At 40.2% G+C, this 27912-nt stretch overlaps 2 protein-coding genes across 6 annotated transcripts; both read right to left on the bottom strand.

Annotated features, from left to right (window-relative positions):
• Window positions 1–1060: 1060 nt before the first annotated feature.
• On the bottom strand, window positions 1061–19506 carry BAG1 (BAG cochaperone 1). Of its 5 annotated transcripts, none has more exons than XR_014317029.1 (9): window positions 19413–19506; window positions 15105–15233; window positions 14867–14949; window positions 14086–14199; window positions 13413–13520; window positions 13121–13259; window positions 8470–8535; window positions 6345–6407; window positions 3992–4062 (listed from the first exon to the last, which is right to left on the bottom strand). XR_014317029.1 is itself a non-coding variant. In XM_082754761.1 (7 exons), the coding sequence occupies exons 1-7, from the start codon at window positions 19453–19455 to the stop codon at window positions 3973–3975; spliced, it is 630 nt and encodes a 209-aa protein (XP_082610887.1). In that variant the 5' UTR covers window positions 19456–19506; the 3' UTR covers window positions 1061–3972. The 5 variants fall into 5 exon arrangements, 2 of the variants coding, with proteins under 2 accessions (XP_082610887.1, XP_082610888.1); XR_014317030.1 differs by having other exon boundaries at window positions 8470–8547; XR_014317028.1 differs by lacking the exon at window positions 13121–13259 and having other exon boundaries at window positions 8470–8547.
• Window positions 19507–19619: 113 nt separating this feature from the next.
• CHMP5 (charged multivesicular body protein 5) lies at window positions 19620–27677 on the bottom strand. The gene is made up of 8 exons (XM_082754760.1): window positions 27502–27677; window positions 24219–24323; window positions 23344–23390; window positions 22446–22539; window positions 22294–22365; window positions 21130–21238; window positions 20683–20795; window positions 19620–20211 (listed from the first exon to the last, which is right to left on the bottom strand). Exons 1-8 carry the CDS (start codon window positions 27568–27570, stop codon window positions 20161–20163), a joined length of 660 nt encoding a protein of 219 aa, XP_082610886.1. The 5' UTR covers window positions 27571–27677; the 3' UTR covers window positions 19620–20160.
• Window positions 27678–27912: the final 235 nt, after the last annotated feature.

The raw sequence follows: 27912 nt of genomic DNA on the forward strand, positions 1-27912 counted from the left end.
TAAAAATCACCAAATAAAAATCACCAAATAAAAATCACCAAATAAAAATCACCAAATAAAAATCACCAAATAAAAATCACCAAATAAAAATCACCAAATAAAAATCACCACCAAAATTAGAGTCCAAACCAAAATTACCAAAATAAAAAAATTGCCCCCCTAAAATTACAAAAATAAAATCGCAAAAATAAAAAAACTACAAAAGTAAAAGCGTTCAAACGCAAAATTACCAAAGTCTGATTACAAAAACTAAAAAAAAGAAAAATAAAATTGAAAATTACAAACAAAATTACTAACATCACCAAAATAAAAATCACCAAAATAAAAATCAAAGAGTCCAAATCAAAATTACCAAAATACAAAAATTGCCCCCCCAAAATTACAAAAATAAAATCGCAAAAATAAAAAATTAACTACAAAAGTAAAAACGTTCATACGCAAAATTACCAAAGTCTGATTACAAAAACTAAAAAAAAATAATTCAAAATTACAATAAAATTACTAACATCCCCAAAATAAAAATCCCCAAAATAAAACTGTCAGCAACAGGGGCAGAATTAAATTCTCCGCCTTCAGCAACTTCCCCCCAGCAGCTACGCCCTCAGAGCGCCACCAGGCCTGGGCAGGCACCGTCCTGCAGCCGTGTGCCGAGCCTTCCGACTAAAGTGCTTGCAAGTTCCCCCCCCAAAGTGCCAAAAACATAAAAAAAAATAAAAATAAAAACTGAAATTTTAAACCCACCACCAGTACACCCATACAGCCAAATGCTCCAAACACCCGCTGAAAGTACTCCAGGTGATACATAACTGTGAAAATTACTTCAAAAATAAAATAAATAAAAAAATAAATAAATAAAAAGCCATCAAGCGCAGCTTTTCTTCCAGGCTGAGCTTCCCACTACCCGTGGCTTTGAGGCCCCACAGGCCTGCTGGTTATGGCAGCGCCTGCCCCACTCCTCCTGCCGGCCTCCACGGCACGCGCTTTCATGGGGACAGCAACGTGCACCCTGTCCACAACACACACATGTAGTTTAATAACCACATCAGGACCAAGGGCAGCAGAGCACTTTCAGTATTTTATTATTTACCATAGTACAATAAAATAAGTTAACTAAAAACTCCAGTCCCGAGTTCCGTGGTGTCAAGCATACCACCCCAAACCATGACTGATCATCAAAAAAAACAAACAAACAAACAAAAGCCCACAAACCAAGAAGCATTACTCCAGGCTCACAATATTACTGCCAGAACTTGCTCACTGAGAATTTCACCAAAAAGTACAAAAAATAGCTATTTTCTGCTGTTCTCACAGAGCCAGCCATCTCACAGCTGATGGCTCCGCAGCCCTGTGGGTTGGCAGGCTGGGGGTGTCTCACATCATGGCCTACAGGGAGCTGGGGAAGAACGGGGAGCTGTGGGACAACTTCCATTTTCTAAGACAAACTTCATGGCACGACCTTATGCCTGAATGGCAAATCTGAGGTGAGCCAAAGCGATACAGCAACCGCAGGAAGACAAGAGGCTAAGCAGCGCCAAGGTGAGCAATTCGTCTGCCTTCTGAGGTGGTGAGGTGGGCAGCTGGGGGCACGGGGATGGATCTGGCAGCAAGCTGGGTGTCAGGGTATGTCTAGGTGGCAGAATCAGTGGGAACATACCTTAGACCATAGAGGGTCTCCAGCTCAGAACCACCACCCGTTGCTGAATCCAGATGTGCTGGTGAGAGAGAGTCACCATCCTTTCTTTTTTTTTTTTTTTTTTTGCCTCAAAGTAGCAAGTTATTAAAAGATCTGCTACGTAAAATCTTTGGGTTATCCCATCTGGTTTTGAGACAGGTTGAGGATGTACTCACACCAGCACACCTCCAAGAGCAGCAATTTCTGGGCAGGAGAGATGGAAGTGGCTGAAGTCAGTAGCCTTTTCCATTGATGGAAGGATCCAGAAGAAAATAGCATGTTATCACCCAAGAGAAAAATATCAGCAGCAGCAGAAACGGACAGAGTCCTATAACCATCACCACAGCTCCCAGTTCTCTTGATAGCAGAAGAGAATTCTTTGCTTTATGGACGTGTACCTGTGAAATTTCAATGTGTTGGAGCACACGCGTATTTGAGAGGGTGAGGATCCCTTCCATCACAAGGAAGTGGCTAATTTTGCATCCCCCTGATTCAAGCAACTATGGTGCTGGTGGTTTTAGAGTCAGCTGAATCTGGCCCAGAAGCAGCAAGAAGCCAGGGCTTCACAAACGTGGTTTACAACTGTTCTGCCTTGTAACCCTGAAGTTATAGGAAAATAACTGGGAAAATAGAACATGACCAGACTAGCGGCCCTAGAAAAAAATACACAGCCTGATCATGTCCTAGCTTAAGGTAAGGAAGCTCACAAGGAATTTAGACCTTAATATCTTCCACAGATGCTGAGAACAGTTTCACACGGAAAAAGTACAGTCTTCCAGAAACTGGTTAACAGTAAGAATATGACAACTCCATTCTGGTATGGTCAAAAGGCATTTTTAGAATACAAGTTCTAAATGAGCAAGTTCCTTTTTAATGCACGGCTATTTCTTCATTCATCCAATGGCATTTTTCACTAAAATGTCCTTTTGATTACAAACACCAAGCAAATACTTTTAGATTTATAACTTTTTTTTTTTTTTTTTTTTTTTTTACGTTTTCTGTTTTTACCTTGTAAGGATAGCTAACCCCATAACTGCCTATATGGATAAAAAACTCACTATCCAAGGGCATGAGATGAAAGAGCTCTTTTTCTTTTTTTCTTTCACAGAAATAGGCTCCATACAGTCTATACTGTGTACATGACTGATTTACCTATCAGAATCAGCAGGGAAAAAGCAACTCCCACTAGAGGTGTTAGCTATGACTGACAACTGCAAACAAAGTTGGCTGCCCCCGCTGAAAGCCACCGTCTCCAGCAAAAGCTTATTTTTCACCTAACAGAGAAGGCTAAGCTTGGCACATATCTGACTGGGAGAATCAGACGTAACTTCAGTCACATGGCACTGCTAAAATAAAGTTGTGTCACCTGTAAAATCCTACAAAAATCACTAGTTACCTTAACAGACTAGAAATAAGCACTGCATTTTTTCCATTAGCATCATGAATTCACTGAAACCAGAAAAAAAAAAAACGTAGAAAAAAGAACATTTCAAAATAGCCCCTTAGTTACACCTTGTTTTAACGGAACCCTTCAGGTTTGAGCAGCACAAGTGATCTCATTTCACTTTCTACCACAACTCAAGAAGGAACAACCAATAAAAATAAGCTATAAAAAAATACAGTAAATCAGAAATCCATGTAAAAAACATACACCTGTATCAAGGAGCTCAGTACAACTTAAAGCACCACTCAAAATTAAGTACCATACATGTTACAGTACATTCCATTTATTTTGACAATTTAAGGCTAAAATAGGTACGACTCCCTTATAGTCAAGCTTTCTTATATTTATAAATGCATACAAACATTAAGTAAATACAAATGTGTAGGGTTTTTTTTATTGCTCTGAACTGCCTACCAGTCCAACGTTGAACTTTCCTAGATGTTGTCTCAGTTTGCCTTTTCCCATCGAGCTGAAGCCCTAAAATTGCAACTTATGGCACTTGTATGGTTATAGACCTTCTTTGATTTGAGCTGTAATAAATTCAAAGACATCAGAAAATATTGCCCATCATTGCAAACGTTGTAACATAGTTAAGTAAACAATTGTCCATACGATACGTAACAATTCACCACAAAGATTACTTCTGCAATTCTTCAGGAAGGATTTTCTTTTCAAAATAATAGGTCTAACCAAGCGGCAAACAAGACAACCAGCAAGAAATGATTGACTAGTACCAGTCTAACAGACTGAGCTTTAAGAAAAAAAACAAGCTGAATATGTGCTCCAAAACAAAGAGCAAACTTTTCTTCTTGCTCACAGAGCAATTATGTTTCCTAATTATGTAGGGTAATGCTCCTCATTCCACCAGTGCCAAATTCTTTGACTGTAGCTTGTCCATTTCTTGTCCGATATTTCCTTCAATGGTATCACACTGGGCAAGAAAAGCCTGAGAAGAAGAAACAAACAAGTGTTAGCAGGGATGCAACTACAGCAATAGCAGGCTGCTTTATACGAACAGAAACTCAAGTTTCCATCATGAACATGAAGATGCCACTCTGATGACTGCCTTTGAGTTCAGTTCTGATATTGGTCTATTAACAATTTTGTTTACCTGGAATCCAACAGAAACATAGTATTTGATAAAGCAACAAGGGGGCTGCCCATCCTCACCAGTCCTGCCACCGAACTACTTCAAAAGTTCATAATCAACATCAACAATCACAAAGGTTCAGACAAGTTAGTGATTTTACACTCCTTCCTACAACACATGCTTCTGTAGCCACGGTTCTGTAACAATCCTACTCAGCCAAATCTAAAACAAGCCATCATTAAACCACGGATTCCTCTCTTTCTCAAGACTACAGGACAACATGAACCCTTGTCTTCACAGTAAACAGCCAGCATGCCTGTAAAGATAGAAGGCGTTTTTTCCCAAAAAGGGTACTCCACAGTACCTTAAGCATTTCTTACAACCTGCACACAAATTCTTACAAGTACAGCAACTTAAGTACACACACAGCACTTAAGAGCCAGCAGCCCCTGGTTACCTTGCCTGTGGTGTGCCAGCAGAGTAAGCTTCCTACCTCCACCAATAAATCCTTTTAGACCAAGTTCAACATACTCACCACAGTTTCTAAGCAGACTCTCCCATGATCTATAAACTTCTTGCACTCAGTTTTGCTACAACTGCACTATACTTAACAGTCAAACTGGATATTTGTTGTTACACACGTTAAAGTGATTAATAAACTTCCATCCCTCTGAAACGTCAGTCTGTTGTATGAAGCGAATGTTTCTCAACCACACTCTTGGATCATTCTTCAACCAATCCCCTGAGCTGACATCAGCTCGCTTCTGTAATGACTTGAGGGATGAAAAAATTAAGGTGGTAACAACCAGTTTCTGGCTGTGAGTGTTTTCCTTCTGTCTTCCCATCTCTGGGAGATATGGGTGATTGCTAGCAACAGAACACAGTTAATAGTTCCACCCTGCTTTCATGAATACTTCAGAGTAATAAGCACAACTTGCCATCATTTCCTTGCTCTCGAAAAATAAATTATTTTTGAATAGTTTGGTCTTAAACCCCTTAGATTCTTTTGCAGTCCTCAAAGGGATCATAACGTACAGTTGCAGAACATTATGCCAATAAAAGTACATAGATAATTCTGATCTCTGCTCAGCAGAGTCTATTTTATGCTCTAACAGCAGTTCTTATACAAACCCGCGCTTATTTCTGTAATAACTTCATCCAAGAGTGGAGTTCTAAGGTTTATGGCCATACTGCTTTTAGAAAGGTTTGCTATTTTGGGTTAGGCACACAGAATCAAAAGTGTTCAGAACCCCGTGAAACACAGCTACGCCAGCAAACCATCATTTCAATTTGCATTAACTGAACTTACCTCTGTAACTGAATACAAAGAGTATACCTCATACCAAAGAGTAAGCTCATACCAAACCAAACCTTTCAATTCATACATATGAATGCAAGCACATTCACAAATATTTTTTGGGAGTCTAACCTGTGACTGATGCTAGCATAATACCCATCAGAAGAGTAATACGAGTGAGCATTACCATTCATTTATGGAAGTTTGTTCTGGGGAGGAGGAGGATTGGAGGATAAATTTCAGTATTAGGTTACAAACCTTCAGGCTAAGGCCCGTGAAGACACCTGGGTCTTTAAAAGCACCATAAGATGGCAAAAACAACTGGAAAACCCCAACCCCAGCAGAGCTGCTCTTCTGTACAGATTTTACTTTAGAGACTTACAATCTATAGAAAGTTGGCACACTGCAATAGTGAGCACATTTTCCAAAGAATAGTTCTAGCAAGGTGTTTCCTAGCTCCCTTAGAATACACCTTTGTATCCTGGACTTGTTCATTACTCCCAACCACAGAGATACATGAAAGAAGGAATTATTCTTTTTTTTTTTTTCCTTCTTTTTACAAGTTATCAGAATTACTTTTCATCATCAGGCAGCTATAAGGTGAACTACTAATGTAAACTACAAATCTAGTGTGAAAACAGCATGTACTATGCAATTCTGTATTTTTATATGTTGCCTTATAAAGCTATTCAACACTACTCAGAGAGATGTCGTAAGACGTATCTGTGAAAGAACAAACAGCAAAAAATCTAAGCTATAAGCAGCTATCATTTTCAACAACTCTCAGGGCACAAGTGCCCAGCATTAATGGAGAAGGAAGAAAAAAAAGAGGAAAACTCACCTGAACCCTTTTCACCAACCCTTTCTTTTTTAGTTTGCAATCACTGAAATTCTCTGGCAGATTCTGCAATAAAATAAACAAGTTGATGTAGCTCAATGCTGAAGCGAACATACTAAGCATACAGCAGAATTTGGCTGTATGAACGATCTGAGCCCTCTTAACAGGCATCCTGGAAATGCCATACCTGCTCAGTGATGATGATTACCCAAGAAAGAGTTTAAAAGCAAGTCATAAATTAAAAGAAATGATGGATACAGCAAGTGGATTGCAAACAACTGACCTAGCAAATCTATACCATGTCTTTAGGTAACATAAAGCAATAGACTTCATACGCTGCTTTTGTCATATGGTAACTCCTGCTGAGCATCACGTTCATTTTTTTCAGGAGCTATGAAGATATATTTATTTCTTATAAACACATTAACTCAATCACTCGCTATTATTAGAGCACATCATCAGTAATGCAGGCATTGCTAGTCTAAGCATCATGTCTGATCTCCTCTGCTATCTCTTCATGTTACATGCTGACATTCCTTTTACTTTGATTCAAACTGCATCATACTCCTTCCACCCACTACATTAACGTATGTCAACTGAGTGATTGCTGTACGCTTTGTCCTTTTGAAATGATGCTAAATTGAAGAGTTAGTGGGGAAGCATGCTCAGGTTTATGGTGTTTTTCTGAAATGAGCAAAACACCTCTACAGATGATTATTCTTACCTAAAAACCTTATGCTCCTATTCTGTGAGAAAGAAGTACCTTTGCAAGTAAGTTATCAGGTTAACTCCAAGTTTCACAAGGTAAATTCTACTACAGAAGCCTGTTGTGTGTGTGTTACTTTCTTCATTTGTGTAATGCCACCTTATTTCCTTTGGATTTACAGCAGAAGGTAGGTTCACAAGCTGTTACTGCATTTTCAACAATGGTCTAAAATGACAACTCCTTTTAACTACTGGCAACTACTGGCATAAGAAATTTAAATTGTTCATTTTAAGAAGCTACATCACTCTTCACAAAGTATTTTCTAGCACTGTGTACTACAGGAAGCCCTTGCTCACTGCAACATGCTAAATCTGCATGTTTCCTCCTGCAAGATGTTGTGAAAAGATTCTATTACGTGCTTTATTTCAGAAACTGGATGCTCCAAAGACACAGGAAAACATTTGAAAAGTTAGTTTAAAGCTGTGGGTGACTACTCTTCAAACACCAGTTCTAGTTCACAAATAAAAATGAAGGCCTTTGGACTATTTATAGCTGTCTCAGGGAAAAAGAAAGAAAAGTTACAAAAATATTACAAGGTTGCATAAAGCATTGTAAGGGATCTTAGACATAAATTCTCTTTGTTTTCAACAACACAATTCACTTTTTAAAAGAAAAAAAAATCACAAGAAACATTTAACATAAAGAGCGTATTTGATGCACACTAGTTTGACCACATATATGTAATAGCCTGAAAGAACAAAGATCAGTTAGACATAATTACTAATAGCTGACTTTCAACAGAAAATGAAGATGTTATCACACTGTCACAGAAATTTTTCTATACCTTGATTATTAAGAAATTCCAAGTTGTGGAAAACTTCAAAGTCAAAATGAAATTATGCACTAGCTCAGTTGCATCACCTGTTTCCCTTTGCTGAGCACTAATCTCAGGATGCGCTTTCTGAAAGACTATGGCCTGTGCAAGTATTCCTACCACCTGAAATAGCAAATTAACAGTTTTCTATCATCAGAATAGGCCCAAGTTAGCTTTCCCTGTTCCCTGTCTGTTAGCAGACAGGGAATTCTACCTGGGCTATCACACAATCTGTTTCAAAAACAGATATTGGTAACTGAAGGAACCTTTGAAATCCGAGTGTATAGAAGATATTCGGACTATTTATATTTTTGACAACATTTTTCAAAACTGTTCTTAATTGTATTTATGCATACAAACTCCTATATTTACTTATATACCCTCATAGCCGTGTTTTTGTTTTGTTGTGACCTTGTCAAGCCCTTCACAGAGACTTGGAAGACGTAAATGTACTAACTTATAAAGCTGCTTAAAGGCGTTTTGCAATCAAATTAGTAAAGTTTATAAATTTTAACATCAAATTAAATCTCACGGTCTCTCTGTTTTACCTTAGTCAGCTTACGTCTCCTCTCCAGGAATACGTTGTCCAACTATTCAGGGTTTAACAGGTGAAGCTGGCAATAAACCTTAAGTCACAATAACATTTCAATATTTAATTAAAACCAAGTTTAATTTAAAATTTTAAAAAGTAGCAGCTTAATCTTAGTGCTTATGCAAAATTCTTGCCAAATCTACATTTCCAGTGCTACCATTGCTTGCAGGGCAGTATTTTGGGTTAGTATAAAGCTTCCTACTGCACAGCATGTTCTTAAAAATGCTTGTTTGAGTCTTTCAGTCCTTGATCTGTATGGTCTTAAACTTTCAAAAGCTGATTGCAGTGCTGGCTTCAACCCAGCACAGGTTCTTCATCCCATTCACCCGGAGAGGGACTTGGGCTCTGCTCATTTCCCACCTGACACTCCCAAAATAGAGAATTTCTTAACCACATCTCTCAGACAGTTCTCCCCGTGTGGCCACACGGAAAGGACACACTGTCAATGCACACATTACACCCACAAAGTTTCATCTTTTGTATGCGCAACACTCACGCTTTACAAAAGATTCTTAAACCAACCACCCTTTACACTGCCATAAATCCATGTTTGTGCACTTTCCTATCTCTACATCCTCCCTATTCTCTCTTTTTAACTAAGCACCCAGCATTTCTCTCTCCTGAGCGCTGCTTCTTACAAAACACTCTCTCTCCTCATTTTTTGCATTCTCCCAGCCTGTCTCCCAAGAAAACAACTCCCTCTGCCGAAGAACATCACCTCAGCTCTACACAACTCCCCTTTGCTCCAGAAGCACTTCCAATAACAATTTTATAGGCTAGTATATAACTACCACATCTTTGCTCTCCTCATTTGCCAAATTAGAGAGCCCAGAAGGAAATATCTGATGCCAAAAAACACTTTACAGCAGTGTAATCAATCACTACACAAAGCAAATGCTAGTTAAATTTATCACTTATGGCTGTCACAGTAGAACCAAAGTGACACCATTCTTGAGAGAGAGAGGGAAGGAAGGAAAGGAAATCTCCAACGCTAGCAGTCCTTAGCAATAATAGCTAGAACCCTTCTTATTTTCTGTTACCAAATTGCTTAAAAATAATTTTTAAAAGAATTACCACACATCACCAATGCTAATCAGTTGCAAATAAGGATTTTTGTTAGAGAGAATGCCAGCAATGTTTTTTTTTCCTTAATTTCTTTTAAAACCCCAATACACTGTATTTCAGTAGGTTATTATTATTATAATTTATCATTAAATAAATTGGTAAATTAGGTAAGCACATCATGTTGACACTGCAACACCTTAGCAGCTTCTTTAGAAGTAACTGTTAAATGTCATGCTTCTGATTCATACTAAAAGATTTAAGCATTATCATCATGAAAAGCTTATCCAATGTTTGTTTATCCAAACACATGAGAAGATTTAGTAGTAAGTTCTTATCGCTCCAAGAGTAAGTGACAGAACTTTACAGAAGCTGGGGAATTGTTTGCTAACAGCACGTTAGTTTCAGAGTATTTCCTTCTTTTAATCTTCAAAACATCAATTTAGTATTGGCAGTGACAAGGAGATAGTGGAAAAAAGCTTCTTCAGAACAGCACAGTAATTTAAGTTTTACAGAGGAATTGTAATCCAAAAATTCCTCAAGGGGGATGGGCCACCTAAATACAACTTTGAGTCACTAAAATTATCAATGTCCTCAGTACAAACACATTCAGTCTGACAGAAGATTTGCCGTTAATTTATGCAAGCAAAATGAGTGACTTGTATTTCAGAACAGAAAGATTTTTTCTGTTTTCAGAGCACTATGTTCTCTGCAATGTCATCTTTCCAGATTCAACATCTGCCATTTAATAAGGAATCGTGAGAACAAAGTACTCACTCAGATTGCAGTATTCATTTTTTATTTTTTAAGAACTGTGATTAAGTCAAGCATTTTCTATGTTCTGCTTGCAGAGATTTGCAGTAAGTATTGTGATTTGACTTTTACTCCTTGACCAAACGCTTTAGCTGCTGAAATAAATGCATTGCTGTTGATGCACACAGATAAATCTTCAACTGCTGAACACACCTGAATTAGTATTCCTCTTGAAAAAAAAAAAAAAAACAAAAAAATGTGGCTTATAGAAAGGCCCAACTGCCTTCAAAAATGTGTTAAGATACTTACAAGATCCATCCACCTGTTCTGTAGAAGCAGTAGCCGTTTTAAACGAATGTTTAATGTTAAGATGTTTAAGTTACAGCTACTCTACCCAGAGGCATCCCTTCAAGACTGCACTTACACTCTTTTGGCGGTGATGACACCATATTTTTTCTCACTCCAATACTGTATGACTGTCACTTCCTAACTGTGCACTTTTAAATTCATATTTCATAAAGAAATGGAGCCTGGTAAAAAGTATTAGTTCCAAACTAAGCTTGTCTAATTAAAGAGCTTACATCCTAACAGTAAGAGGGCAACACCCCTAGAATACAGAAAACAACATGCAGACTTCCTCAGCCTTAGCTCTCTGTAATCACACAAAGCTCATTTTGTATCGAACTAGGTTGTTTGGATCAATCAAAAACCTGTATGATGGCCAAGACAATTTAAAGAACTTTCACAACAATTCTGCCAAGGAAAGAAAACTGCAACATTTACCAAGTGAGTTGCTGGTCTGTTTCCTTTCTACAGTTTATCCATGCTTCTTTGTTACCAGAAAATAGTTCACTCAATCTCCGTTTCTTTTTGTTGTTTTGTTTTAAATACCACATAAAACAATTCTGAGATACAGATAAACTACTTCTGGGAAGTTTGACACTTTTCTGCTTTGAATTTCTGTTTATCATTTTTAACCATGCCCCTTCCCCTCAGTGGAGCCCATTTATTATCCATATCTCATTACCATTTTGTGCTGCTACCTCTGCATGCTGCACAACTACCGTAAAGCTAAGGAATACTTCACAAAGTTGGTAGCCTGATGTGCTGTAGGATTAGTACACTGAATGGCTGCATTTTATGGAAAGGTTCCATTCAACCATACTTATCTGCAAGATTTCACAGCAGTTTCTCAGAAGTTCAGTTTTCATGACCAAAAACACTGTCTTTGTATGCTAACACAAATAAATACAAAGTTTGGTATGTATAACATAGCTTCATTCACTGCTGTGAAAAGCCTCACTTGTATTTCTTGCTTTAAAAATGTGATGGTTATCAATGCCATACACTCTTATAGGTTCTTCACTAGAAGTAACAAACAACTATTACAAATATGAAAAGCTATCAGTCATAATTAGTTTTAGCTCTGGCTGTTCAGCTCAAATAAAACTGAGGAACAGGGACTCCACTAATTCCTAAACTTAAAGATGTCTGTAAGACTTCTAAAATCTTGTACTAAACCTGGAAACCCAAAATACTCTAGATAATACAGGACGAGGGATAAAATGATAGATAATAGCACACTTTCTATTTAAGCCAGGGAAGAAATACGAAAATCAAAAGTTAACAGAGGAAATTTAGTTTGGGTTAACTAGGAAGCAGTGAAGAGGATTTTTCGAGGCTGCCTGCCTCCTCCCAGAACTATAAACCAAGTGCTGACTTTCTTCTAAATAGGACATAGTACCAAAAATTGAAGGGCTCAGGTATATGCGTTAATCCCATCCACATGAAAGAGATGTTAAAATAGCAATAATCTGATGACAACACATAGTAAATCTGCTACTTCAAACAGGGAATCAGTTATATGAAGCCTACGTTTTACAGCAACATATTTTCCTTTATATGAGGCAGAAATGGAAATTGAAATAAGAATTTAAAATACTCAGTATATTATAATTAAAATTTAAAAATATATTTAAGAACTGTTAACTAAAACAACCAGCAAAGGCTAATTTATCCACTCAAAAGGAACAATATGAAAGAAGAAACTTAAGTTGACGAGCTCTACAAAAATCCTAGGAACATCCATGTTGTATAGCATCTGCAGACAGCCAATTCTAATTATTACTCCATGGTTTGCTGCAGAGTTTTTTCAAAACATCTGTCCATTCAAATTCCTTTGGTTCACCAGCTATAGGCATTTGCATGGAATCTTTCTGATATAAACCCATAAAGTGTCACTGCAAAGGCATGCAAAACTACAGAAAAGCAGCCTTGTTTTTCTTTAGAGCAGAAGGTTATGATTGTGATACGCGAAAGAATGATATAATGAAGTTGCAGACAGTGACCCAGCAAGCACGAAAACAGAATAACAAAATACCCCAGCTGCCACAATCTTCCATATATCTCTGCACAAATTCCTCATTCTCACCTAGCTTTCAGTTCCTGCACGATACAGGCAGACACACTGTACTCTGGGAAGATGCTGTAAGGTTATGATCCATTAATGACTGTGAAGCACTTGGACACACCTTGGATTCACTTTGGATACACATTCCAAAGAAAGAATTTAGTCCTCAATATGCAGGCGCCTTGAACTAAAGTACTGTCAGTCCGTATACAACTGACCAGAAAATTATTCAGTCTTCACAACCGCCTTCTCCTTATGCAATATAGCAAACAGTGTGCTTGAGATGTTTTGTTTTTTTTTCCAGACCTTTACTGTTACCATGAAGTTTAATGTTAAAGTTTGCCAAGACAAACTAAAAGGGTAAAACTTAAGTAAAGGATACCCAATTTCATGTAGTCTTAGCAGGCTGCTGCCTCAAATGAAGCTCTTCTGTAGAATGGGGATGCATACACAGGCATTAATGTCACCATTTAGAAACAGATGTTGCCAAGTAGACTTTTGGAGACATACAGGGGCAAGAGCTGGATATTAAGAAAAGAATGAGCAAACCAATTAACTAGTTTTCAAAGCCAAAATAAATTTGTTAGCATTTTAAAGTATTAAATAAATTAGAAGAAATATATCTTCCTAAAATTCTGTTGGGATTCGATCCTTTTCTGCTGTTATTTACTTACAATGGCATCAATCTGCTCTAGGATCTTCATGAACTGCTCTGCAGTTCCTTTTATCCTCTTGTCAAGCTGTTTTAGAGCTTCTGCTTGCAGATCCTTTGCCAAAAATCCCTGGTAAGGAAAAAAGGGCAGGAAAAACAAAATTCCACACCTTACTGAATGATCAGCTTGGAAAAAACATCTCTCAACATGCCACATCAAAACAAGACCTACTATTTTGGTAGTTTCAAGTACAAAGGGGACTCCAATCTTAATCTTTATTCAATTACTCTGCACAATCAAGGAAGCCTAGCAGATCTTACTCGTTAAGAGATTAAACAAAATTCAAAGTAAGAGGTATTCTTCTTTAAGCTTTGGTATAATCCTTTCTGTTTTTCTAGATCTACAAAATATCATTTATTCAATATGCAACAATATTTACCTTTTTACAGTGCCATACGTTTCTCCATTTTGGAAACTCAAAAATGGCATTTGAAATTCAGAAAAAAAATATTCTATGATAAAATATTTTTACAATTATATTATTATTCAACAGCTAAGAGGGACAGCCTATTACTTACTACACAAATGTTTAGAAGATTGTGTATGGTTTTTTTTTGTTGTTTGTTTTTATTATTTAAATATATACCTACAAAACAGTTTTGTAAAGATATAAAACAACAAAAATCCGGCATACCTTCTGGATACTTGTGAACTCTTTATTAACTTCCTCTAACTTATTAGCTATTTGCTCCACTGACTTCTCCAGATCTTTTAACTTCTTTAATTCAGCCTCTTCTTCTGGACTGTTCTGTGTATTGAAAAGGAAAATATCCACAACTACTGAACAAAGAGTCACTATGCAGCTGAAGAGCAGGAACAGTGGTGAGAGAGACATAAAGGCTTTTGTTGACTTAAACCACGTACTGCACTGTGGTTTTCCTTTTCATACTTTAGTGCCTATCAAATAAACTTTTCTCCAAGCTTACTAACAAATACAGTTAAAGTGGCAATGTATATAAACACATTAAAGGATACAAATTTGAAGTGAAAAACAAAAGTGCAAACAGTTTTTCCCTTGTTATTTTACTATTTTGTAAGTAGAGGTAACTTGGTATCAGCTGATACAACCTCATACTCCACTTGGCAAAGCCAGTCACAAGTCATTTCACTAGAAATAACTCAGCAGGATCAGTAGCAACAGCTTTTTTTTTCCCCCCACCAGAAAAATAGGAGGTTCAGGGAGGTTCAGGAGCAATCAGAAGTAACATTAGGCAGAAGTCTGTCAATAATGTAATTTCAGAAATGTAGAGCTGTACAAGCTGCAGACTTATTTGCAGTATAATGTGAGAATGAACTCAGCTTTGTGGGCAGGTGAACAAGATTAGTTTTATGCTGTAAGCAGTGTCTGTGTTCAGAGGCTGAATAACAGGAAATAGGATAATGCACAAACAATGCAATTCTGAAATAACACCAACCCTTTTTCCAATCAACATGACTTTGCAACCGTTTTTAACACCAAGTGCTGACAATGGTTGTTCCAATTCTTTCAGAGACTTTCCTAAACAGAAAGGGAGAGAGGGAAAAAATAGTTAAAATAATATTAATTACAGTTAGTGGCATAAGAACGTCTTTTTAAAGACATTCAAAACACGGACACCTGAAAGCTACTACAATGAAACATCTGTAAGAAACGCTGACAGATTTACAAGTTACCTTTGTATATAAGTTTCTGAAAAGGAACTGGGACACCAGTGACTTGTTCAATAAGTAGAGCCATGTCTTGTAGTGTAGGTTCACTATCTTCCTGTGGTGAAGCAACCTGAATACTGTGTTTTTCATTGCCTAACAAAAAACAAAACAAAACAAATGAGAACAAAAAAAGAGTAATACTTACCATTACCTTGAAAATATCAAAATATCATAGGGAATCAGTTTCTAATAATTGTTTCCATTAACACAGAAAACTCTCAAGTCAGCGACTCCCTCGTATAATCTTAATTTTAAATGACAGGATTCACAGAATCATCTAGGTTGGAAAAGACTTTCAAGATCCAGCCATCTACCTGACCTACCAAGTCCCGGCAGTAAACCATGCCCCTTAATGCCACAATTACCACTATTCTCTTGCAACTTTCTCATGTATTTTCTTCCTTTTAGAGTGACTTACTTCTGCTGAAAACCTTCTTTTCCTTTCTAATAACCCGAAGAGTTGGGTCAGGAGCATCCTACCAGCATAACGATCCTGCTATGCATTATTCTCCATTTCTTTTTAACAGAGCATATGACCTAGACAACCCAGAAGCTAAAGCATGAAAGTCCACAACTTTATGATCTGTTTCACTTCCTAGTTATAGGAACTTCCAATGGTGTAAGTCTTGGGGAATCTGAAACAATTTATGCTACCTTTGTTCCCCAGTCCTAATACACGTGAAGCAAGTTCTCATAGTCCAAAGACTACTTCTGCCCAAAACATTGCTGATAAGCAGCCTTAGCCGTCTTGAGAAGTCTCATCCAGACTTGAGAAGTCTGTGGTGATTTTACCCAGATGGGCAGCTGAACTCCACCACAGCCACTCTCTCACTCCCCATCCTCAAAGGAAAATGGGGAGAAAATATGATGAAAATGGCTCAAGGGTAGAGATAAGGACATGGAGAACACTCAATAATTATCGTCATGAGTAAAACAGACTCAGCACACGGAGATTAATAAAATGTATTGCCAATTACTATCAAACTAGAGAAGTGAGAAACAAAAAGCAAACTAAAACCACTTTCCCCCAACCACCCTCTTCTACCTCCATTCCCACAAGCAGTGCAAGAGAATGGGGGCTGCGGTCAGCCCCTGACTGATGCTTGCTCTCCGCCACTCCCTCAGGGTCCCTCCCTGCCCCTGCTCCCCGTGGGGTCCCTCCCACGGGATGCCGTCCTTCCCCAGCTGATCCCACACGGGCTGCCCACAGGCAGCAGCTCCTCAAGCACTGCTCCCACACGGCTCCGTCCCACGGGGTCCATCCATCCATCCCCCAGGAGCAAACTGCTCCAGCACGGGTCCCCCACAGCTGGGCGGCAGCTCCCCCCAGACCCCCTGCTCCTGCGGGGGCTCCTCTCCACGGGCTGCAGCTCCGGCCCGGGGCCTGCTCCTGCGGGGGCTCTCCATGGGCCGCAGCCTCCTCCAGGCCACATCCACCTGCTCCACCGGGGGCTCCTCCACCCACGGGGGGGCTGCAGCGTGGAGATCTGCTCCATGGGGCACCCATGGGCTGCAGGGGGACAGCCTGCTCCACCAGGGGCCTCTCCCTGCACAGCCCGCAGGGGAACTGCTGCTGCCTGCCTGGTTCCCTTTTGGGGCCGTCTGGAGCTGGCTCTGCTCTGACATGGGGCAGCTGCTGGGCTCTGCTCACAGAGGCCGCCCCTGCAGCCCCCCTGCTCCCAAACCCTTGCCATTCAAACCCAATACACTATCACCTTCCGCTAATGGTTCCTCCTACTCAACCTCCCTAAAATTACTTGCATGCAAACAGCAGGAATTTCTTAGAAGAAAAGAATATGTCAATTAATCTCTGCATCGCAACTGATCCATAACCTCTGCTCCCACACATTTAAGGTCTGTCAATCTGAAAGCACCCACAGGAATCAGCCACCACTGGCTCCAAGGGAAATTAATTTCTTTAGTTCACAGGAAGAGAAAGCTCCGGAACAAATACCAGAAGGAAAACTATTCTTACACCACTAATTTTTAAGCACATTAATCTTTTGCAAAGTAGAGTGCTAGAAACATCAATTTTAAAATGTTCCCGTCCGCCACAGTCACATGACAAGCTATGCTGAGGCCATAAAAGCTTGCAAACTCCCAACAGCATTTTTAAATGGTTTTAACATCAAAATAACACTATACCAACTCTCCCTGATACATTTGCCATAAACAGACCTTCCCAATTTGCCCAGTTAAAAAGAGAAAACAGTAACAACAATAAAAAAAGAAAATTTCAGTCCTAACCTTGGTGTATTTCAAAAGGTTGTTTTGAGACACAGAAGAAAGAAAAAAATAAAAAAAATAAAAAAAATTAAAAAAAAATAAAAAAATTTAAAAAACAGCAAATGGAGAGGAGAATAGCTGAAGTTTGCCTAATAATAGAAACTGCTTTAACAACAAATTCTGAGTACCACTTTGGGCAGACTGTAGCACAAGATATCATGGCTTATCCATGATATCAGTAAGTGAAAATACTAATTTAAAATAATGACTACTGTAAATCTCCAAAATCTTTTAAAAAACAGCATCAATTCAATGTCTTGCAGATTGTGAAGTGATGCATGTGGATCTGCTGTTGCTCCTTCCTAACCTTTATTTCCATCTTTCCCGACATTCACCTTCGCACACATACAACTTTAATAAAAATGCCTGTGCAAAGTAGTAACAGCACCTGACAGCAACCAGAAAATGAAGTCCAAGATAAAGTGTGCCTACTGTTTGTTAACTATTAATAGCAAAGTAATTACTAGGTAATAACTGGAAAGATAGAAGCACACTCAGATAAGGCTGTTGGTAAGCCTCCCAGATCAAATGGAGCTCTCTGAAGGCATCAGTGAGCATAGGAATCATGATGATCCAAACAGATTACTCCACAAAGTGCCTCACCACCAAAAATTCTTAGATAAAACTGCCAAGTGATAAAGGAAACATTTGCACAAAATAATGGGTCAAGCATAACAGTTCAAAAACAGGAATGAGCAAATGAAAATAAGCAACAAGCTCTAAAGGTGGAAAGAATGGCACCGACATTGTGCAAAAAGGACAGGAGCAGAGCTCACTGTCTAATGACTAGAAAGTAACCCATAAATAACTTTCTAGTTCTGTGAACAAAACCACTGATGAAAACACCACTGATTTTATATTCTGCTATTCTCAGTGTTCCTCCTACTGCCTAACCTCAATCCAATTCATTAACCACAGTATTTTGAAGGAGTCCAGGCTACCGTTACCTTTTTGCAGTCACCTTCTATGTGTATTTGCAGAGTCGATCACACCTTCCTTTCCACTTTCCTCTCCCCCCTCCTACTTCTTTTCTCCAGAAAAAAAAAGTTCAGTTGTTCCAGCATGCCTTTGAGTAACGTTTCACCAGATCAGCACCCAATTGCTGATCACAAAATTACAGCATAGCCGAGGTTGGCAGGGATCTCTGGAGATCATCTGGTCCAAACCCCCTGCTGAGCAGGATCACCTAGAGCACTGTGCGGGATGGCATCCAGGCGGGGTTTGAATATCTCCAGAGAAGGAGACCCCACTGCCTCTCTGGGCAGCCTGTCCCAGTGCTCCGTCACCCTCCCAGCACAGAAGTGCCCTCATATTGAGCCGGAACCTCCTGTGCTCCAGTTTGTGCCCGTTGCCTCTTGTCCTGTCGCTGGGCACCACTGAACAGAGCCCGGCTCCATGCTCTCCACACCCTCCCCTCAGACATTCATACACATGGATGAGGTCTCCCCTCAGTCTTTTCTTTCTGAAGCCAAACAGCCCCAGCTCCCTCAGCCACGTCCCCTCATCATCCCAGGAGCCCTCCTCTGGACTCGCCCCAGTAGCTCCATGTCCCTCTTGTACTGGGGACCCCAGAACTGGGCACAACGACCCCTTTCTCTCAAACATCCACACTTTTCTTTTGCAATCTCGCCTTTTCCCAACCAAAAACCCTTCAGTTTACGCAGGAAATAAGACGAGGGTCCCGCGGGCAGCACCTGCCTTCACACGCCGCGCTGCCCACCACAAGCCCTGCCACCCGCTCCCACAGCACCCTCCCGCTGCACCCGCACCACCCCACCGATACGGAAAACAACGGTAAATAACGGAAAATAACGGAAAGACCCTTTTTTTTTTTTAATCCCTTTTCTGTTGGAGCCGCTCGGGTGACCCAGGTGGACGGAGAGGAAGACGCGGCCGGCCGAGGCAGCCCCCTGGCTCCGGTTCCATCTCCGTCTCCAGCCCCCATCCCGCCCGCCCGGCGCCCCCCCGGCAGCCCGCGGCCCTTACTGTAGGTGACGGTGACCGTAACGGCGGCCCCGGGCGCCGCCATCTCGCAACCGCCTGCCGGGGCGCGCGGCCGGCGCGTCACTTCCGCCCTGCGAGGGCCGGGGAGGCGCCATGTTCCGCCGGGCGGGCCCCGCCGCCATTTTGTGCCGGCGGTTGGGCGGGGCGGGGGCGGGATAACGGCGGCACCAAAGACGCCACACAAAGGGGTCGGCTGCTCCAAGTGATTTTATGTCAATAAAAGAATACATCAAGTTAACGAGAACCCTATTTGTGTTACAGCGTCGAAGGTTACAAGTTACGATAGCATAAAAGTCTCAAGGCTGAAGTAGTTTAAAAACGTTTTCGGTTCTTTTTATCAAATAAGCGTTAAGGGAGCTATTTTACACAGAGAAAGCGGCAACATACAGCCTTAGTTTCACGAAGTCAGAACAGAACTCAGCAATGAACAGCCACCACTATTCTTCACGTACGACTTTGTCCATGAGACACGGGAAACCAAAATCTATCAGACCGACTGCTTCCACTGAAGGAAGCTGTGCCAAGTTTTTCCATTAATAGAAAAGTCAGTAGTAGAACAGCTTTCTTCAAAGAAAGACCACCACCAGCCAGCCATATTGCATTCTAGGGTGTAGTGATATTAAGGTTACACTGGAAGGACAAGTTCTCCAGGATTTTCAAAAATAATAATAATAATCTTAATTTGATTTGTAAAGTGTAGTTCATTATATCCATTGTGCTTTTGCAACGTTTATGTTGCAGGAATCTTTGGCAATCCAAATTCATCCACCAATACGCCATCCTGTAAGAAGGAAAGGAAGATGAACAGGTTAACAATTCCCAACCCACCAAAACATATTGCAAAAGTTTCCTTACAATGTTAATTGTGACATATCTGAAATTGTCAACACCGCTGGAATCAAAGTAAGAGCACCAGTGTTGTTCCTCAATAAGCTATACTAAAGTGCAAATATACAGAAGATTTTCTTCTATTTTTAAGAATAACTACAGTAACAGCTGTAATGGTATGCTTAAGTTCTACTGTCTAACTGCTGATGTTAGACAGCAGTTCCAAAATGCCATTTTAGCTCCTTAAAATGTATTATATGCATTATATATACGCAGCATCTAAAACAAACTAGATATTAAACAACATTTCTACCGAAAATATTATGGATTACAAAATATCAAGGATTCCTAATCAAGCAACCCACGTAAATTTGATTAACTTGAAAAATATACATAATTTGCTTCTAAGGAGCAAAGGACTCACTTTGTTTTTTGTGTCAACAGGAGTGCCCTCTGGGATTGCTGGAGCAGAGGCAGCTTCATCTAAGTAGGAATTGTCTTCATCAGCCAAAAGCTCATCACCCAGCGCATCCAGTTCTGAAATTCAATTAATTTGGTTGAAAAATTATGCAAGGAATTCCTTTTGCAAAAGAAGAGTTGTTCTTAAAGAGAAACAGGATTCATACTGAATGCTTACACTCATACTGACATTCCTTACTTAGCCAGCCATCAGGAATACACAAAGACTTGCATGCGTGCAAACGCACACAAAGAAAACGTTCTTTTCTTCACTGATACCATAAATATTTCTTTCATAATTGTCTGATATTTTTCTTACTGCACTTAAAAGAAATGCAGCTTTTAAGTTTAAAAGAGTGGTGTGGCCAATGAAACTAAAATATGACTCTACTTCCCTCTCCATTTTCCTTACCTGCTTCCAAGTCATCTTCATCAATCTCTGGTGTTCCGTAGCTACGACTCAGTGCTTCCTGGACTTCATTGGCTTCTTCCATCATATCCTCCAACTGATCTTGTATATCCTGAAGCAACACAAAATTTCAACTGGTCCACATTTAATAGTTTCAGATGAATTTATCAGATCTTAGTCAATTGTTTAATAATTCCAGCATACAAGACACTCCCTTTTTTTTTTTTTTTTATCATTTTTTTGAAGCAGCATTCATACAAGTCAAGACACATGCATTCAGTACTATAGCTTGGTCTTAATTGCTATTAAAATTCTAATAAATACTGTATCAGGCAGAAAAAGAGGAACCTAGCAAGAACATCTCTGCAAAACCTTGTTTTTCTGTTTTTCTTGAGGGGTCAGGGAGGAGGACATGACATAAAAGTGAATATTCTTCAGGGTGAACTGAAAGTCTGCAATAAACTACCCAGAGCTCAGCATTATCTTGACCAGCAGGAGAGTAAATCTAAGGACTAGCCTAAGTTATGCCACAGCAAAATTGAGAAGATACTTTGGCATGACTTAGGTGCAAGTAAGGAGGAGATACATATATATAAACAGCCCAGGAAAGAACTTGGAGGAATTCAGCAATGGCATTTGATAAGAGTTTAAGTGCAGCATACTTGAAAATATTTAGAAGTTCTTATGTTTTTAAACAGCATTTTAAACAGCATTTTCTGAAGACAGGGCCAAGCCTTGCACACCTTTTGAAAGCGTTTATTTTATGTCTATTTACTTTTTAAGTCAGGCACTACCATAAAGTAGGGGGAGCAAAGGACTAATGTGCATGTAAGGGTAGCAACATGGAGGGGGTGAAAGGAGGCCAAAGAAGCCATAGCAGGAAGTATTCACTAACATTTATGCTGCAGTGCAGAGGAAGGGAACATAGAGATTAAAGATTAGCCCAGCAAGGAAACACTGATAAGTATAACAACGCCAACAACTGATTGTGCAGTACCAGAGAAAGAAGGAAAGAATTAAGATGATGGTCCCATGAAGGGAAGAAAAAAAGAGTCAAACATAAACCAAAGCAAAGTTACATAGTTACAAATCATCATGAAGTTACACAGTTACAAATCATCACTATTTTAGTGCATTGCTTCTGTCCTTTAAACTATAGAAGCTCACCTCTATTTGATCAATTTTGACTTGCTTGTAAGCTTTCTTCATTTCTTTCACTCCCAGTTTCATTGCATCAACCTAGAATAGAGTGAAACACCATGCTTGTATCTGATGTAACACACACAAATTAAACAAACATGAGAGTAATATCCTGGTACCGTTGTCTTTGTATCTTTCAGTGCCTGAATGGTGTAATTCGCTTGTTCCATATTAAAAGACTGCTGTGATAGATTATCCCGCTGCTGTTCATACCTGTTAAAAACAACACAAATAACAGCTTTAAAACACCAGTATTTATAGTCACAAAAGAAAATCTTTTTTTTTTTTAACTTGAAAAATCAGAAGTAGTCATCTGCTGACAAGTACAGTTGTTCTGTTTTCATTATTATTATAAACAATCACAAAATAGTTTCACAGAAATCTGACCATTACACATTTCCATGTATTTAAAGCCGAAAAAAACTACTCCTAATTAAGCTTCTGTTTTAACTAATGTTGATACCATATTTGTCTAGGCTTATGCTGCAGGTGAGGCACTTTTATGATATCATAAAAGTTTTAAAAGATGATATCATAAAAGTTTCAGTCACTGGAAGGTAGAGATACGTGCCATTGCTTACTGATGCTGTAAGCAGAATGGAAGCAATGCAGGTTATCCAAATCACAGTGGCTTTGCACTGCAGTTTGGCTGCAGAGTGGTGGGCACTGGGTGGAAAAAGGAAACTTTAATCTAACCAAAACAACAACAACAAAAACTTTTAAAAATAAAATAGTATTTCTCTTAGAATATAAGTTCACGAGCCAAGCATAGCTTTAGTGATGGGCAGATTTAGGTCAGCTTGTCCCCATTCAACTTCATATACTAACATACAAATTAGGCTGAAATATGCTGACACTGGATCTGTAATACGCTTCTGAAGGGCTGGCTAGCTTGTTCTGCATTTCTCTTTTAAGAATGCTCAGAAACAAGAGTACTGGAAAGAAAAATGGAAGTCCAACACGCTCCTTCAACAAAACAGCCTCATTACCCCCAGACTGAAACAGGTTTAAACTTACATTCGCTTCTGCTTTAACACTCTCAACGCTTTCTGCTTTACGGTATTCTGGAAGACACAATATTAATACCTTAGGAAAAGTATTTGACTGTACACTGCGTTATAGTGTTTAAACTTTAATGTATTGGATTTAAACTTTCCAAAACAGTCACCAGCTACTAATGCACACTGCAACAAAAGTCACGTCCAGTGTTCATCCTGCATTAATGATTAACAAAATAGGCCTGTGTGTAATGCTGCTAATAACAAATACTTTCCAAATTTCCAGCTCTTGATCTTTTTCATAAGCAGAATATAAAGTCCAATTTAAATATCAGAACTACCTTTCATCCACATATCTTAACGGCCAGCATGAAGTAATATTGCAAAAGGTACTTTAACGATACAAATAATATTAGGTGTGTTTATCACTAAACAAACATTTGACATGTTTATTATTGGGTACTGTGTAATTTATACATTACAAAAATTTATACCTTACAAAACTGGGCTTTCCTAACCCTTCTCTGAATATCACAGATCTTTTCCTTTTGGCAGGTGAACAGAATGGCCTCTCCACCAGACTTAATTCAGGTAACAAAAGGAAGAAGGGAGGCATGCAAGCTACTGCTGATCGGTGGAGTTATAAGAAATAGCTCTACACTTGTAAGAAATAAAAGAAAACAAATAAGAAATTAAAAAAAATAAATAAGGCATTGTTCAAAGACACATTTAAGAGATGCTTCAGAATAAAAATAAACCTGCAGGATCTTATATCCCATTAGTAAGGCAAGATGCATTTCTAACAACCTGAAGAACTGGCTCCATCACCACCATTACGTGACAAGGGGTGCGAGTCACATCCTCTCACGCTTAAATCCCACAGAAGGCTGTTACCTTTGCAGGTCCCTCTCTCATCTTCTTCATTTGATCCTTATACTTCACTAGTTCAGCATCGAGCCTCGCGATTTTCTTGTCTATCGACTCAGCTCTGCTATCCACCTGTAACAGACGACAGGAAAACCAAGCGCATTTATTAGCATTTTATTCAGGTATTGGACAGCAAAAAGAACACCCTTATCCTGATTATGCCTCTAAACAAGATATTTTTTCCCCTCATTGATTTTACAAACAGCTTAAAGTTTGTTGAGGATCTGAAGGCAGAAACACCTCCTACAAGGAGCACAAGAAGCGCCGTAAGGTTTCAGCAAGCTCTGCCATTGTAACACATTCTCCTCATTTTGAGATGCTCTCTTGGACACCCAGTCAGCTCACAATGCCTGCCTGCGGGGCAGGCACTCTGAAATCTTACTGCATTTTTGCCCCCAACCCCAAGGGTAACTCCCTAAGAGACCTCCAGCAGCCAATCCTGGTAGTCCCGGTGCACTGTGTGTGACAGATCTCTCCTTGAAGAAATATTCTCAGCCTACTGCATGAGGGTTAAAGATGATTATCACATAACCGAGCACGGCCATAGATGCTTCTAACAGCACGCACAACTTCACAGCAAGGCCGGCCTCCTCAGCGTCAACCACCACAGCACTTCCCCGTGCACAGCAAATAAAGCTCATTAACTTTTCCTTCCAAGAAACCTCCCAAGGGATTTGAATATAATCACATTCCAATTATAACGTGAGACCAATCAGTGAAAATCTACAACTCTGACTTGCTATCAGTGTGTTTAAACACATATAATAATGCAGATCTTCATTTTTGTGTCCTGATGATCCTTTTAAACCTCTGTTCATATTTGCCAGAGGCATCCCAAGCAGGCAAAGAGACAAAGTCTCCACTCTTTAAGAGATTAAAGTGCCTAGGCACATCTAGCATTGAAAAGTTTTTATTCAGGTTCTATTATACCAAATATTTTAATCTTAAACAAGCAAATAAGCCATCTGAGAGTTTTAAAATCTTGCAGTTTCAAAGCCTTCTCAAGATCTTTACCAGCTAAAAACATCTCTGAGACCAGCCTCCTGTGCAGGGGAAACTCAGTTACTGAGGTAAGAGTCTGCAGCGATTCTTTCAGTCAGTACAAGCAGGAATGGAGGCAGATTCTCCTAGATAAAGAACTACACAGGACAAAAGCTTCTAAAAATAAGCTGAGTATCATGCATGTACAGCCTTTCTGCTTTTGTAAAATCAGGTACAGTGTGCTGGCATCTCCGCTTCTAAGTCCAGAAACAAGGGGAGCAGGAGGGGCACCCAATCCAAGCAAAAAAAAAAAAAAAAAAGTGATTGTGGTATCCCAAATCCCTACTAAGCAAAATAGCAGCTCATTTCAGTAAGAATAAAATAGCATAAAAATCTGAATTTTAATATTAATGTCCCAACTATCATTCCTGTGTTCAAGGCTGTTTCCTTCCTACTTCTCCATTAATTTGGAGCCTGTTTGTCAAAGAAGAAAAAGTAAAAAGAATGCCCACGCCACATTTCCTGATGCAGCCTTCCTCCTGCCAGCCTCATGACAGCTTTGAGTCACCCGACTGCTACGGCAGCAAGAACAAAAACCTCTGCCCCTTTTAGTGCATCACTGAGGCAGGCACAGCAAGAGAGCGAGCAGAAACTGGAAAGGGGGAGCGAGGAACATATCCATGGAGTGTAAGTGGGGAGACAGGAGGGCATCACGCAGCCAGCTGGCAGACTGGGCAGTAACAGGACATGAAAGAGAAGTAGGGAGAAGTCCTTCCTGAGTTTCAGTGTTCCATATTTTGTTTTCAGCCAAAATACTGTTTAATCTGCTCCTTGAGTTCAGAAGTTTTCAACCATTTGGGTGTCTCAATGTTTGATGTTTGTCTCTTGATTCTTATGTTTGTTCTCTCACCACAATGAAGTACACTGTACACAGACTAGCTTGGGTTCAGCCACGCTACTCTTGCATAGGCAGCAAAGAACATCCCAACAGTAAGCACAACCACTGCCTAACCCTTGTCTTTGTTCTTTTTCTTTTTAAAATTAGCATTCAGTGACAGGGTAAGGGATCTTACAAAGTAGTTCAACTCTTTGAAAAGGTGCAAGGAAACATATCTAACTGCCAGCAAGCCAGAAATGACATCACTTGAGTCTCCAACTCACACTATGCTTTTCAATAGTAACTCAAATGCAATTTAACAAAAAAAAAAAAATCTATTTATCCTCTTGTAGGACCTGTGCTTTGCTTACTGAAGATTTAAATATTGTGGAGAAAGTGAAAATAGAGTACGTCTTTCGCAGATCAGATGGATCTCTTTATGGAAATTAACAAGACAAGCTCAGTCCCAGACTTGGAACAGGAGCTGTGTTTCTCCCCTTGCTTACAAAAATACACAGAACAGTCTTCAGTTTAGCTCCATCCACAGAAAGTACGTTGTCAAAACAAGTTAAAAAGCTAAGATGAGCTCAGTAATGATGCAGTGGTTTGGCTCACAGACTTCCTCATACCAAACACTGTGCTCAGAGCCAGCACAGAGCAGATGACCAACACGGGCTCTTGACTTCATATCTTAAAAAACACTCTGCAACTCAGAGTTACCATGGTTGCCAAGTCATCACGTGTGTGAAATAAGCCTGAAACCCTGCTTCTCCTGGTGCCTTGTACAGTCACATTTTCAGAGAACATAAATACAACCAACTAGAAAACAAAATCAAAACCATGTGGAGTTCCTTGCGGTTCCTTGCCAACCACGTTTTTTTGGTAAACAATCCTAAATTCCTGGTGCTGGCGATCTAAGTAGCTGTTCAAATTACGCTTTTATTAAGTCTGAAAGTCCACTGGGGTTGAACAAGCTCCTGGTGGAGGACAGCCAGGACTGAGGATGGGAGCAGGCTGCTGTCAGGGACAACAAGACTTCCTGGTCCCCAGTTTACGTTTTCCATTTTGGCAATATCCGTGTAGATGGTAGTACCTCAGACGGCTGTGGGAGCTGTGGCCACCTACTGAAGCGTCCACTGCTAACAATGGGGAAGCCAACCCTGATTTTTGACCGAGTGCCTCACTGGCTGTTCAAACCACACAGGTTTGGAGCCACGTTTGGGTTCGGATACTGCAAGAAAGCAACGCCGATTCTTAGCCACTAAGACAATATCCTGTGACAAACATTAACTTCGGTAGAAGCCGATTTTCCACAGCAGCTTTTTTTCCACAGCAGCTCCTGCCCGCCCCCAGCTCCCCCCCAGCCCAGCCCAGCCCCCGGCCCTCCCTGACCGTGCCGATGCAGTCGGTGAGGCTGGGCGGCGGCGCCTTAGGCTTGGCCTTGCCGAAGAAGCGGTTCATGGCGGTTGGGGCGGTTGAGGCGGTTGGGGCTCAGCAACGGCCGCGGCGATCCCGACCCCGGGCTTGATCCCGATCCTGATCGGGCCGGCCCGGAAGCACAACGCGCTCACGGCGCATGCGCACGCGGAAGTACTGGCAGAGCGGCGTGCCCACGCTTCCGCCAGTCCTCCAGGAGAAAGAGCTGCGATTGGCCGCGCGGAGGGCGGGAGGCGCTGCCCGCAGCGGCCTTAAAGGGGCAGTGCCCCGCAAAGATTGGGCAGCTAACTCCCGTCAGGGGGTGCCCCCATCACCAATCCCTTGGGGTTGTGCCCTCACCGCGCGCCCAGATGTGTCCAAAGCAAT

Source organism: Aythya marila (assembly GCF_965140915.1).
Source record: "Aythya marila genome assembly, chromosome: 2".
Taxonomy (NCBI): Eukaryota; Metazoa; Chordata; class Aves; order Anseriformes; family Anatidae; genus Aythya; species Aythya marila.

What these genes read in the sequence shown, in the direction of transcription:
- BAG1 (XM_082754761.1), bottom strand. Translation starts at nt 19,455, where the DNA reads ATGGCGGCGCCCGGGGCCGCCGTTACGGTCACCGTCACCTACA. An exon ending in TAGAGCAGATTGATGCCATT is followed by an intron (nt 6,408 to 13,412) that starts GTAAGTAAATAA and finishes ATTTTATTGCAG; the next exon opens with AATCTGCCAGAGAATTTCAG. An exon ending in GGTTGGTGAAAAGGGTTCAG is followed by an intron (nt 4,063 to 6,344) that starts GTGAGTTTTCCT and finishes TCTTCTTCTCAG; the next exon opens with GCTTTTCTTGCCCAGTGTGA.
- CHMP5 (XM_082754760.1), bottom strand. Translation starts at nt 27,570, where the DNA reads ATGAACCGCTTCTTCGGCAAGGCCAAGCCTAAGGCGCCGCCGCCCAGC. An exon ending in GTGTTAAAGCAGAAGCGAAT is followed by an intron (nt 22,540 to 23,343) that starts GTAAGTTTAAAC and finishes TGTTTTTAACAG; the next exon opens with GTATGAACAGCAGCGGGATA. An exon ending in CTGTTGACACAAAAAACAAA is followed by an intron (nt 20,212 to 20,682) that starts GTGAGTCCTTTG and finishes TCCTTCTTACAG; the next exon opens with GATGGCGTATTGGTGGATGA.